This window comes from Anopheles stephensi, chromosome 2 (genome assembly GCF_013141755.1).
Source record: "Anopheles stephensi strain Indian chromosome 2, UCI_ANSTEP_V1.0, whole genome shotgun sequence".
Classification (NCBI taxonomy): Eukaryota; Metazoa; Arthropoda; class Insecta; order Diptera; family Culicidae; genus Anopheles; species Anopheles stephensi.
In genome coordinates, this window is record NC_050202.1 from 35,836,017 (window position 1) to 35,851,263 (window position 15,247).

At 43.6% G+C, this 15,247-nt stretch overlaps 1 protein-coding gene across 1 annotated transcript in view; it reads left to right on the plus strand.

Annotated features, from left to right (window-relative positions):
* LOC118507917 overlaps positions 1–15,247 on the plus strand; it is a 38,458-nt gene that overhangs the window by 18,770 nt on the left and 4,441 nt on the right. The window contains exon 2 of the mRNA XM_036047218.1: positions 6,284–6,349. Within this exon, the coding sequence (XP_035903111.1) occupies positions 6,284–6,349 (66 nt within the window). The remainder of the gene's footprint in view (positions 1–6,283; positions 6,350–15,247) is intronic.

Here is a 15,247-nt window from a genome sequence, read left to right on the forward strand (position 1 = left end):
AGTACATTTGCGGAGAGTCAAGTCGGTGCGTCAGGCGAAGTAATGGATGAAATTAAAAAGAATTTTCCAAAAATATTGGATGAAAATCGGAATACGACAATAGAAGGGTTTGAGACTAACTTAGTGTTGAAGGAAAATGCGTCACCCATTTTTCATAAGGCATATGCGGTCCCATTTGCATTAACGGAAAAAGTCGAGCGAAATTTGGAAGAGTTGGTTAAAGAAGGTATATTGATACCAACACGTTCTGCGTCATGGGCAAGTCCAATAGTTGTAGTGTGTAAAAGCGATGGATCAGTGCGTATTTGTCTAGATGGTTAAGCTACAATAAATTAATACCTAACTGTAGAACACTATCCCTTACCAAGAAAAGAGGATATTTTGGCAAAAATTTCGAACTGGAAAGTATTCTGCAAAATAGATTTGACAGGAGCTTATCTTCAAGTTAAATTGTCCGAGTCGTCACAAAATATTTGCACAATCAACACACATAAAGGTCTTTATAAATATACGAGAATGCCATTTGGAGTACATTCTGCACCAGCTATTTTTCAAGCAATAGTCGATCAAATTCTCATGAATACAAACGGTTATGCGTATATGGATGATATAATCATTGGAGGTAGAGATGAAGAAAACTGTAAAATCAATCTGTATGAGGTATTAAATAAGCTTGAAAAACATAACGTTAAAATTAACGCAAAAAAGTCATTTTTTCCAAAGTGAGATAGACTATTTAGGATATACTATAACGTCAAATGGTATACGTCCAAACAAATCAAAAGTCGATGCTGTACTAAAAGTTCCAAGTCCGAAAAATGTGTTACAGTTGCAATCATATTTAGGAATGCTAAATTACTACAGTCGTTTTCTTCCTAATCTTTCTTCAGCATTGAGTCCTGTACAAGTTATTGCGAAAGGAAACAACATTCAAATGGTCAAGAGAATGTCAGATAGCCTTTGAAAAAACAAAACAATTACTAACGGGAAATAACATATTAGAACTATATGATCCGTCTAAACCTATTATATTAGCAGTCGATGCAAGCCCTTATGGAGTAGGGGCAGTATTATCACATATGGTATAGAATGTTGAAAAACCAGTTTGTTTTGCATCATCGAAACTTACACCAGCACAAAAAAACGCGCAAGTACAAAAAGAAGCATTGGCAGTAATGTTCGGGGTACAAAAGTTTCATAAATATCTATTCGGTGTCAGGTTCAAGTTAATCACAGATAATAGTGGTATTATGGAAATCTTCAATCCGTCGAGAGGAACGTCATAAATATCAGTATCAAGATTGCACCGTTGGGCTCTTATTTTAACAAATTATGAGTATGAAATCGAACATAAACCGGGAAAGTCAATGAATAATGCAGATGTAATGAGTAGATTACCGTTACAAGATTCACCACAAATTGATGAAAAAGATTTTGAAAAACTGAATGCATTCACAGAAGAAAAAATCATAGATACAGAACATAGATACATAGATACTTCAGAAGAGGATGTAACGGATAACGGTCCACCGTTTAATTCAGAATATTTTACATTGTTTCTCGAATCATATGGGGTTAAAGTAAAGAAATCACCACCATATAATCCGCAATCGAACGGGTTGGTCGAAAGAGGAATCAGAACTGTCAAAGAAGAAAAAAATATCTTATTGATCAAAGATTCAAAGCCTTAACGTTACAGCGAAAAGTGAACAAATCCCTATTAAATTATAGAAATTCACCGTGTACCATAACGAACGCAACTCCAGCTAAAAAAATGTTATGCTATGTGCCTCACACTAGAAGGGAAGGTGAATCCGATGAAACTAGAAGTATAAGAAAAAATACCACAGTTTCTGAGACAAACAGTTGAAGAGATTAAGCGATGTCAAAAGAAATTAGAATTTCGCGAAAGAGAAAATGTTTTATATCGAAATCATTTTAAAGAGGTTGTTCGATGGATACCAGCCACAATATTGAAAAGAATAAGTGCAGTAACTTTCCTTATTAATCTAAAAGGTAACGTACGTCTAGTCCATGTAAATCAATTGAAAAAGTTTATAAAACCCCTGATAATACACGTACCAGATAAAGAAATAGTACCATTGCGGAAAAGAAAACGTAGTGAGTCTAAGTCCCCACCACTTCGAAGGTCAGATAGGCTTCGAGGACAACCTAGGTTAAAGTATCCGCGTTAGAATAAGTCATAGATTAGGGATTTTATTAGAAGTGAGGTAAACTCCGTTTAGTGGGGAGAATGTAGTATATGGAAGTAGTAAATAATGTGTGTTAGTATGTTAGTATTAGTGAGTTAGATTTTTATGTGCATTATAAGATGTAGGGTGAAGGTCGGCGGTCAGACTAGAATTAAGAGTCAAAGCGATCGGTCACAACACCATGGTTTTCAGACCACTCGGCAAGATTGTCCAAAGTGGTTTGTAAAGCCAGTTGTATTTCGGCGGCGTCTCTGCTTGCAAATGATATGACGCCGTCGTCTGCTAATTGTCTAATGCTGTAAGTCGGAGCTAGGCAAGAATCTATTTCACTGACGTAGAAGTTGTATAAAAGGGGGCTCAAGCAGGACCCTTGTGCTAGTCCATGGAAACTGGTCCGCTTTAGCTGAACATGACCATTGTTGAATTTCATAGCTTTTTCCGACGAAAGGTTGAACAGAAAGTTATTCAACTTTGGACCCAGCCCCACATTTTCTAATTTTTGGCTCAGCTTGTATGGTGAAACTGTGTCAAATGCCCCCCGTATATCGAGGAAAATAGATCCCATGTTCTACTTGCGTGAGTTACCGTATTCAACATCGGCAACATACAACATCATCAGCGGTACTCGACGACGATGTAATCCAACACCGCCTCGACCATGGGACGATCAACATTTCGACGCCTCAGCATTCCGGCCGGCTAACGCTGCTCCGACCGTGAGACCAGCAACCCGACGCCGGAACATTCCTAACGTCACGTGGCCGAACCAACTCCTTGGTGTGACCGTGACCTCCTCCCCTTCCATACCGCTCCTATATCCATAACTGTAAACTTGTAAACATAAAAATAATTATTAAGTTAGTCTTAATCGGACCCTCCAGCAAACAAGAGGCGAATAAAGCGGATCATCCCCAACATAAAACCATTTTGAGTTTTAACTCGTGCACGAGCAAGCTCTATTTCTGTAACCAGAAGGGCTAAGCAGTCATTAGTACCCCTGGCTTTACGAAAACCAAACTGGGTATTCGAGAGAAGGTTGTTCGATTCCAACCATTCTTCTAACCGGAAAAGAATCATCCTTTCAAGGAGTTTCCTCAGACACGACAGTAATGAAATTGGCCGATACGAGTCGTGTCTTGATCCAAGACAAAGGCCAGGGTTCAAGATAGTGACAACTTTCACTTCTCTCCACTCTTGCGGGACGCTGTTCACCTCCAACACATTGTTGAAGATGCTTAACAGACGTTTCCTCCCTGCGTCGGGAAGATTTTGAAGCAATTTGCTACCAATTTGCTAAAATAGGGGCAAAGCTTGTGGGCAAATTCAATTAAGGCAAGTTAATTTAATGTCGGAAGGTTAATTTAATGTCATCCGATAGCCAAGTTTCACAGAGGGCAAACACATCGCAGTTGTGTTCGCCCACTAATGCTTTAAAAGAGTTTAGCTTGCCAAACAAACTCCTACAGTTCCACTGTATGATAGTAGCCGTAGGAGCCATTAATCATCCAAACGGACCATCATACTTAAGCATGGCCAATGAACCAGCCACTGTTTGATCATTCCTTTCAGGAATGGAAGGGCCCAAGTTGCGTTCATGTGCAGATGCTGCGGGAGGTTAAGGGTCAAGAGGAGGGACTCAAGGATCTCGGAAAGGGACGGAGTAGGGATCCTCGGGAAGCCCTTGGGCTCAGTCTGAAAAGCTAGGTTTTCCAAAGGAACTTGGGCTGCTTCGTGGCAATTTGTGGTCCGGGAGTTTTGGGATCAGCGTCGCGTTTCGGAACAGGTGGAGAAATTTTAGCGTGGCGCTGTGGTGCTAAAGGTTTAGTTTTTTTGTCTTCAGTATCTTCCTTTGTAGCTTTTTGTAAGGTACTCTCGGTACCTTTATCGATCTCACTGGCACTTGTTCAAGTGCAGTTGGATTGGCCGCGCCATTTGCAGTTGCACCCAAAACTGCAAAAGGGTTTGATGCGTTTGCTCCCTTAAGAGCATTGCTGTATGAGCCGCGTGCCCGCTCGACTACAGTTTTTGTCTGCTCCCTTTGCAGTTTCCGGTACACAGGGCACATGGCTACCTCATGCCACTCCTCCCGACAATGTGAGCATTTCTGGGAAGGGGCTTTGCATTCCTCAGTAGTATGCGCCCCTCTGCATTTACCGCAACATGTTTTGTGGGTACAAAACGGTTCGGCGTGTCCAATTCGGCTGCACTTTGTACAAGTGGCCACCCTTGGCACGTATGGCCGCTTGATGGGTATCCGGAGGCCTTCTAGAATGAGGGCCTGCGGAAGTACCATTCCCTCGAACGTAATCCGGATTGAGGAGGTCGGGACATACTTTTTCTCGTCCTTCGACGAGGCGTCTAACTTAAAGAGCTTGAAGAGCTTTTTCACCTCTAGCACTTTAACCCTTGGAGTATCTGGTACTTGAAATGCAGCAACTCCAAATTTCAAAATATCCTCCTCCGAATAATCGAAGTCCTCGATCACGCCGGTAACTTCAACTACACTACCGGGGATATAAACCCGGGAGTGCTCCGCAAAATCTGAATCAGCTGCAATGACGTTGGCTTGTGCCCGGTCCTTTGCGGTGACCCTGATCTTGTTCGGGCGCATCCGAAACACATCGGCAACGCCCGGGTATTGTATGAACAACTGTGCCGTGATCGTCCTTACATCGTGCTGTTTTGATCGCGGCATGAAAAAACCAAACGGTTTTCCTTCCCTTGAAGGCGGGCAACTAGTGATGGGAATAACCACTCCGTAGCGTGAATTAAATCAGAATAAATGAGTTATAATAGTGAGTTACATCTTATACTCACTCATTAAGAGTTTATTCTTGAATAATGATTTAACTCTCCGTGCCGACTAACCACTCACTCACTGCGTTTTAACTCACTCATGAGTTAAATAACTCACTGGTGATTTAACTCTCCGTGCCGACTAACCACTCACTCATTGCGTTTTAACTCACTCACCTCGTTTTTACTCACTCACCTCATTTTAACTCACTCACCTCGTTCTAACTCACTCACCTCGTTTTTACTCTCTCATCTTGTTTTTACTCACTAGAGAGTAAAATATCGTATTGGCATATCGCATCGATTAATTATATCTTTACGGCTCGTTACCGTATTATATTTTCTTAAATCATGGTGTGATCATGACCAATGCGATATGCCAATACGATATTTAACTCTCTAGTGAGTAAAAACGAGGTGAGTGAGTAAAAACGAGGTAAGTGAGTAAAAACGAGGTGAGTGAGTAAAAACGAGGTAAGTGAGTAAAAACGAGGCGAGTGAGTAAAAACGAGGTGAGTGAGTAAAAACGAGGTGAGTGAGTAAAAACGAGGTGAGTGAGTTAAAACGCAATGAGTGAGTGGTTAGTCGGCACGGAGAGTTAAATCACCAATGAGTTATTTAACTCATGAGTGAGTTAAAACGCAGTGAGTGAGCGGTTAGTCGGCACGGAGAGTTAAATCATAGGTGAGTTAAAATAACTCTTCGTGATGATTTAAATTAAATGACCCAATGTTAGTAACGTTTTGCCAACATCTGAAACTAAATTTTCCAACAAAAAAAAAAAAACAAGTCAATCTGTTAAAAACTGATACCATAACCTCAGTTTTACGATTCTAAAACATCAAGTGGTGTTATTCTATCTCAGTACTCAGTAGCGAGCAGCCGGAACGAATCTTCTTCGCTATTGGTTCAAATGCAGATTTAAGGCTATCGGCGACAACAGTCATAGCTAAATGTATGCTGGACTGCATTGCCACCTGTTTGAGTAGTTAAGTGTGTGGGTTGGAAGTCACATAGTTGCATCCTGTATCCAAGGCGATAACGGCGCCGGTCTTCACACGGCAGGACCGGGATTTCAATTACATTCAGATCGCATGCTCGTACGCAGGACTGATTATCGAGCTATGGGTAAAATCAAGGCACAGAAAGTCAGAAATCGCTGGCCGAAGCCTTTAGAGGTTGTAGTGTCAAGAAAGCAGAAGAAGTGCATGTCCTTTAAGCAAGTAGTTTTTATCTTTTTTTTTTCTTCCTTTAATCGTTTGTTTTTCATTCAGTGCCGAAACGATCACGGAGGGACAAAGGAGAGCGGGAGAAGAGCACAACACGAAAGGAACAGAGAGGTAACCTTATTTATAAATAGCCTTATACTATATTTGAGGATGTTTTCTGCATGTATGAAGCTAACATCTTACTCTAACAAATATTTACGATTGTCAAATTTCCTAATATACGTCAAAGTATATTAGGTCAATTTCCTAGTATAAGTATACGTCAAAGCTAAGCTAAGTAGCCCTGTTCTTAGTTTAGCTATCTGTTGTTCGAAAGATTTGCATGGAAAGCGAAAATCCGAGAACCAACCAGCCTGGGTTTTCAGCACCGTTTTAATTGTAATGTTACTGTAGGGGTACGGCCTACTCCGGGAATTCGGTTGGGACAGGAAGGGGAAGATGATAAAATCTGTGGTGGTGGTCCGAGCTGTTGGTCACGCCGAACTAGCTACGTCCCAGGGCTGGAAGGGAATGGTGCAGATCGTCGGACAATGCCAACTGATCTCGTACCAGATGGAAAGGAAAGGGGGGAAGTCTAGGGAGAGTAAGAAAGGACGGCAACGGAAAGCTAAACTAACTGGAGAACACTGCAGAGTGTCGGAAGGTCGCTACCCGCCAAGGACTCCAAACCGATTCTGAAGCTGAGTTGCCTAGGAAGATGGAATTGACTCGTTCTTCAAGGTCCGTTACAGTTCTTTAACCTTTCTTGCCTTTATTGGTCTTTTTCGGGGGGGTACAGCCAAGCACACGATGTGTTGTTGTAGCGATGTATAGTAGTTTACGATTATAATGGTTCCTCCGTGCATCTGTTTGCATACCCCCAAGCGCAAATATGTTCAATCAGTCAGACATACTAAATAGTTACTGTTTAGATTAGACAAGGAAGATTTAAAGCGCCTAGGCGGTAGGCAACCCGCGTAACACTAGCCATCCTTTTTACAAAACGTCATCTAGTAGCCAGTAGGAAAACTACGCGGTGATTCCTCTGTCGTCAGAGCGTGTGCAAACCAACCCTAGTAAAGAGGTGTTAGTTAAGACTTTCCCTTTAATGTTCTATCTATCAACAGTGCAACACGGCACCTTCAGATGAGGCTGCCTAAGAAATAACCCGTTAAACAGACAATGTTCCGAACTGCGTCCAACACGATGGGGCGAGCGACCTCGTACTCCACACAAGACCATAGAAGATAATCTATGTCGAAGTATCTGAAGCCGCAGCTACATGCTTTAGAGTTGTCTCGTCCTATACGCTGTTGATACACGTCCAATGCGATATGGTTAGACCTTAGCCTAGACATAATGCGAATGAACGCATGATCTCCTGGGATGCTATGGAAACAGGGCTTCAAGGACACTTAGGGGGATGATCGAATATAAAAACTTTCCAAGCTCATGTGTGTCCCATATACTCTGCCACCGAGCCATGCAGAGAGACTGTGGGGCACGCATGTAGCTCATAAGGTAGGTTAAGCCTATCAAAACGAGACCCTTCCGGAGCGCCCTTTTTGGCCTATTGGTCTGTCCTTTCATTGTCTAGGATATTGTTAGGATTTGCATGAAATATCAAATTGCATGAAAGCTAATTGCATGAAGGATTAGTAAGTTAGGTGAACTAATTATTATAAACGAACCATAGTAGGGAATAAGAATTGAATTATAATTGACCAAGAATAAACAGTTGAAACTGAACCTTCGGCGGGACAACACTACACGTTTCACGAAAGAAAGTGCGATTATCGAACATTTTGGTCCTTCGAACCGGATCGTGAATCGGATCGTGATAGTGATAGTGTTGTAATTCGGTTAGACGGTGTGTGCGTTAAGTATCAAGAGCTCGTGTAAGAAGACTCTGCAGCAAGTGAAACGGACGGAGTACGCTCGGCATCAAGAGCATCGACCGTACAGCTACATTGCGTGTTACTTGTGAAACAAAAACCCTATACAGTGTTCGTGTTCGGTATCGGCGTGCAATGGATAAAAAGAAGAAGGCAGCCTTGTTGAAGAAGCGCGTTGCGGATGAGCATATTAAGGCGCTGGAGAAATTTCAATGTTCTTTCTCCGAAAATGTGGCAAATGAGGTGCTGGATGCATTAGAATGCTTGGAACGGTATAAGGAGGAATATTTCGCCGCGATAACGCAGTTAATGGAGTTGGACGATAGCAACGAAGCTATCGAAGTATGCATACAGGAGAGGATCGCGATGGAAGATCGATGTCGTCATGTGCGTGCGTTTTTACGAGACCGGCAGCCAAAGGAGTCGAACCTTCTTGGGGAATCGACGCTATTACCAAGTTCATCGACCTTCGCGTTTAGCAAACCAAATGCGTCGAACCTTCGTCTCCCGAAAATCGATCTACCTATCTTCGATGGCGATTATTCTAAATGGCTGTCCTTTCGCGACCGATTCATAGCCATGATCGACGCATCGACCGAGCTTCCTTCCATTTCGAAGCTTCAATATTGTAGAGAATTTACTGGATGTGATATCGTGATTGTAGAGCGATAGATGAAACACGTCTGGTTTCTTTGCGAGTGTGAATTCAATTGTCCTTTATTCTTATGCATTAATTAGAGTTCATTACAAATTCATCATGATTCATTTCTACCCTATAAACATTTTCGTAATTCGAACATTCCGGCCACCAAGAATGAAATTCTTTAGAGTAATTAATAAACAAACGTGTTCGAACAAACAAACGTGTTCGAATTATTATTCAGGTGAGGTAGTAGGTAACAATGCTAGTCGTGCTGTCGGTCGCACGATGTACTTGTCAGGTGCCGTTCGTAAAGTGACGACACGGATGACGTCGTCCTTGCCGGGATGGAGTTTAACAATGCGCCCCTTTGGCCACTCGGTGGGATGAGCATTATCTTCTCGTATAAGGACTAACTGATTTTCTTTAAGCTCAACTACTGACCTGCTACCGAACGACGATCGTGCTTGTAATTGTTGTGTATATTCCCTTTGCCATCGTTGCCAAATAGATCGTACATAGCGTTGCACTAACTGATACTCGTTTAAACGATTAGACGCAATGTTAGTGTAATCAATATCGGGAACAGATTGCATGTTACCTCCGATGAGGAAATGGCCTGGTGTGAGCACTTCAAGATCACACGGATCTTCTGACATTGGAACTAAGGGTCGCGAGTTTAAACAGGATTCGATCTGTGTTAATAATGTAAGCATATTTTCGTAGGTTATACTTGTTGTCCCTATGGTTCGCAGTAAATGATGTTTTGCTGACTTGACCGCTGCTTCCCAGAGCCCGCCGAAGTGGGGAGCTCGCGGTGGTATGAAACGCCATATCATGCCGTTCTCCGCACACCAATTGAAGATGGATTTACGATCTTCCTCATTCTGCTTCAGCATTTTGTAGATACGATGTAGTTCATTTGCTGCTCCTTTAAACGTTGTAGCGTTATCTGAGTGCAGCTCCTTCACCATTCCTCTGCGTGCTACGAAGCGACGAAGTGCTGATAGAAATGCGGTTGTTGTCAAATCGCTCACCAATTCAATATGTACAGCTCTGGTTGAGAAACAGACGAAAATTGCAATATACGCCTTGCTTGGACCGCGATTCCGAACATTTGATTTGATTAATAATGGCCCACAGTAGTCAACGCCGCAAATGGAGAATGCTCTGGTTGGGGTCACTCTTGACTCCGGTAGATCTGCAACGCTTTGTTGGACTAATGTTGGTTTGGCCTTGAAGCATTGAAGACAGCGATGGTAGATTGATTTCACTAGACTTCTTCCTCCTATCACCCAAAATCGTTGTCGGAGCGTTGCTAGCAAAAGTTGCGGTCCGGCATGTAATAACCGGAGGTGATATGCTGTTGCTAAGAGAACTGCCATAGGATGGGTGGCAGTTAACACGATGGGATGTTTAACCGAATGCGATGCTGTCATGTTGCCCAGCCGGCCACCAACCCGAAGCACTCCTGTTTCGTCCAAATATGGTCTCAGCCACTTCAGTCTTGATGCTCGGGATACTTGTCTTCCTGTTGTTAAGGCGTGGATTTCGTCGTCGAACGTATCTTGTTGGGCGAGTTTACATAGGGCGATTTCGGCTTGATGAAGATCTTCAGTTGTGATGGTTGCTTGGACGATATCTGTATCAGCTACATCTCGTTTGTTTTCGGCACGACACCCCTTTGGATGTTGTGAAGAATATGCCTTGGTTCTCAGGCACCGCACGTATTTGAATATGTATGCTACCACACGGCGAAGTTTGTGGTAACTTGAATACCTAGCGAAGAGTGTGTTGGAGAAGGCTCGTGCGATAGTGGTGCAAGTGATGGGTTGAGCAGCCTTCCGCTCTTCATCTGCCAATTCACCTTCATCGTTAGACGGAATAAACGTTGGCCAATTGCTTTCATTTTGTGCCAACCAATGTGGCCCGTTCCACCACCGGTGTCGATTGATCAGATCCTCAGCTTTTATACCACGTGATATATCGTCTGCAGGATTGTCCCTTCCAGGGACGTGCTTCCAGCTCATACCGTCGGTGTCCCGTTGAATCTGTGCCACACGATTAGCCACAAACGGTTTCCAGCGACTCGGCAGTGATTGCAACCAGTATAGTACCGTGGTGGAATCAGTCCAGAAATACACCTTGATGTTGAATCTCGTTGCGTTGATGATCTTCTTGTAGAGTTGTGTGGCTAACCTTGCGGCACAAAGTTCCAATCTTGCTATTGAATGCGTATTTGTCAACGATACGACTTTAGATTTTGCCGTTATTAGTTGTACTGAAACATACTCCTTCGTTTCTGCACGAATGTACCCGCACGTTCCATAAGCTGACTGTGATGCGTCTGCAAACATGTGTAGTTGAACGCTACGTGCTTGCACCAGTGAGACGAATCGAGGTACTCGGACCTCTCGCAATCGGAATATTCCTTGATGGTATTGATTCCACTCCTCCTGAAGCTGTGGTGGCAGCGTGCTATCCCAATCTAACGCCGTTCCGTTCCTCTTCAGAGTCCTTAGACGTTGCATAAACATTTTTGAAATGATTATGGTGGGCCCCAGTAGCCCGAGTGGATCGAAGATCTTCGCGATGAATGATAATGCTTGGCGCTTGGTTAACGACATTGGTGGAGGTGGTAAATCTACTTGAAACCGAAATGCGTCGTTTCTTGGTTCCCAAACCAAGCCTAATGTTGAGACGGAGTGATCTTCTAGCTCGTGAACGGATTGTATTGCTATATTTTCTGCCGGAATGCCTTCTAATGCCTCTGGACAGTTTGATACCCATTTTCTAAGCACCATTCCTGCTGAATTCAGCATTGCAGTTATCTGAGTTACTTTTTTTACCACATCTGCGATATTGCTTGCTCCAGATAGAAGATCATCGACATAGAAATCGTGCAGAACAGGATCGACCGCATCAGGAAAGCTCTGCTGATGATCACGTGCAATTTGTTGAAGTGTTCTGGTGGCTAAAAAGGGTGCTGATGCTGTACCATACGTTACTGTAGCCAGTTCATAAGTAGAGATTGGGTCTGTGGTGGATTTTCTGTATCGTATGCGTAGCAAACTTCGATCTTCGGGGTGATGTAGTATTTGACGATACATTTTTTCGATATCAGCGGCTATAGCTATGGCATGTGTACGGAATCTCAGGATGATGGAAAACAGATCTTCTTGGACAATCGGGCCTACTAGTAATGTGTCATTGAGGGAGTAGCCGGACGAGGTCTTGCATGATGCATCAAACACTACCCTAACCTTGGTAGTGGTACTGGAATCTTTGACGACAGCGTGGTGCGGTATGTAACAATGTGCGATTGTATCATCTACAGGCTCGGGAAGCTTCTTCATGTGACCGAGGTTTTCGTATGCTTCCATGAATGCACTGTAAGCTTTCGCCATTTCAGGATTGGATCTCAATCGACGTTCTACACTCAGCAAGCGCCGATCCGCAATTTCTCGTGACGCACCCAGGGTTGCACCGTTAGTAACATTTCGGGGGAGTCTGACCACGTACCTGCCCGAAGGTTCTCGATTTACTGTTGATGTGTAGTATTCCTCACAGTAATTTTCCTGTACTGAGAATGCTGGTCCGTCATCAACAGTTTCTAGCTCCCAAAAACGTTGTATCATGGCTTCGAGTGGTTCTGATACGATGGCGGCACTCAATAACGCAGTCTTATTGGATGGTGTTTTCTTGTGCGTTGCATTTCCGGCAACCACCCAGCCAAACGGTGTTTCCATAAGCCATGGTTTGCCTGGACCAAGTGCTCGTTTGCGGCCTGTATGCAGTTCCCAGAAGGCCTCCCCACCAATTACCACATCGATCTGGCTTGGAGTGTGGTAATTTGGATCAGCCAGTGTAACGTCAGGAATCTGCCATGAAGAAACATCAATTGGAGCCGAAGGAATGTCTGCTGTGGGTGCCCTTAAAATAAAGAATTCCATTTTAGTGCTGAATTCTTGATTTTGAGATTCAATAGTAGCCACGATAGAGTTTTTAACTTGCTGTACTGCTTGCCCAATGCCAGTGATGACGATGTTGACCCTTTTCTGCGGCGTTTGCAGACGTTTAGCCAATGACTCCGTGATGAAGTTTGAAGTAGATCCGGAGTCTAGCAGCGCTCGTGCTTTGATTTGCTGGCCATGGTCGTCTACAATGGTGATTATGGCGGTTTCTAGTAATACCATGTCGCCTTCCTGGACCTCATCTGATTGTGCTGACATGCTGATTTTTGCCGGAAAATTCGGTTGACCGAAAGGTGTGGTTGTTGGTGCTGGTGATGTAATATGCAGCAGTGTATGGTGACGCGCGTTGCAAAACCGACACGAATATTTTGAATTGCACTCAGGAACCTGATGATCCATTGACAGGCAGTTGAAACACAACCGCAGCTTTGCCACGATGTCCCGACGATCCTTCACCGACTTTCTATCGAATGCTGGGCACGTGCGCAGTGGGTGTCGGTCCGAGCAACCCAATGAACACGATGTTGGTTTCACTGTGACTGTCTTCTCACGCCCTGTGGTCACAGCATAGGATTGCGAACGACGATGTGATGGGGATGATGTAGTTCCTTTGACCACGGCACTCGACTTGTGTTTCACCCCGGCCACCGTGATCGCAACCAGCTCCTTGCTCCTTTCCAGGTTGAGTGTTGATCGTAGAATGCGAACTCTGTCCTGTAAAAAACTGATTAGTTCCGAATACTTATCTTGAGGCGACGTTGACGAGTGTCGTTCCCAAGCCAATAGTGATTCGGAGTCCAGTTTTAAGAACAGGATGTTTATCAGCGGCACGTCCCAAGAATCCACGGGTTGATCCAGTTTCCGAAGTCCATTCACGTTTCTCGTGAATTCGTCCACGAGTGAGGCTAGGTCATCCACGTTGGTTCCGTCCACCGATGGAAGGAAATGTAGTCTCCGGTAGTACTCGCGACACAACATGCGTTTGTTGTCGTATCGTTTCAGTAGCATCTTCCACGTTACGGCATAGTTGTCAGCCGTCAACGATGTGTGCTCGAACGGCCGAGCAGCATCACCTTTCAAGGTACCGAGCAAGTACTGCAGCTTCATGATCGGTGGGATTTCGGGCGAAGAATCGATCATAGCAACAAATCGATCTCTGAAAGTCAACCACTTTGTATCATCACCGTCGAAAGTCGGTAGCTCGACTTTGGGAAGACGAATGTTCACTGTGCTTGAGCTGTTTAGAGCTGCGGTGCTCGAAAGCAGCAATGAATTGTTCACTGTATGGTTCTCCATTGGTTTATGTTTGAGGAAGAAACCACGCAACTTTCTATAACGTTCGTCCATATCACACCTATCGTTGATGCACGCTTCAATAGTATCTTCTTTGTCATCTAGTTCCTCTAGTTTCCCGATCGCGTTTATGAAACTATTATGATGTGAGTTCAACTGTTCTAGGCATGTGGACAACTCATCGACTTGATTTTCATCGTACCTCAACATAAAATCCTCTAATCGCGCAATATATGCTTCGGATTGCCTTTTCTTCAACAGAACATTTTTAATTTTTTTGTCCATAGTGAAATATGAAATATTTCGCACTCGATACGCACTGAAAGCTTTGTTGTATGCAAAATTGTACGCAAGTCCAAGTACGCGATTCACTTAGCACGGTTGCAGTAGTAACAACACCTTTACTTTACAAGATGGTGGTGAGATGACGCTATGAAATTGGCGCGCGATGGTGATGAGGTTGTCGACCGAAGCTTGGATGAAGCGACGCTTCCACTAACACAATTATCGAAATATAAAGCGGATGAGAAGGACGATTGTTCACGGAAGTCTGCGTTGACGGAACGCGGTTCACTTTCACACGCGAGCACGGATGACACAAAAACACACTAGTAATCGGCTGGCAGGAAGGTCCGTGATAATGATTGTTCACAATATTGTTCTATCACTGAGCACAGCACTAACGATGTACGAAAGTTACACTCACACGCATATACATACATGCACACTCCGTGGGAATGTTTCGATCTCTTGATGCAGAGTGACCACACACGGATGTTGAAACGAACAGACGCGATGATTCGAAAGGAATTCACGATGGATGGGTATCGTGAATTTCACAGTAGAGTAGGATACTCAATGTTCGTGCCCTTGATAGCGGGGCGATGATTGTACTACACCGTAAGCCTAGTACAACCGGAACTGGCTTGCACAAAACTGGATGAGAATTGGTAACACGTAGTGCCCTAATTCACTATTGTACAAGGATACAAGTCACGACACACAATCCGGTTCGAAGGACCAAAATGTAGAGAATTTACTGGATGTGATATCGTGATTGTAGAGCGATAGATGAAACACGTCTGGTTTCTTTGCGAGTGTGAATTCAATTGTCCTTTATTCTTATGCATTAATTAGAGTTCATTACAAATTCATCATGATTCATTTCTACCCTATAAACATTTTCGTAATTCGAACAAATATCTTTTATCCTCTTTACGTGGTGAAG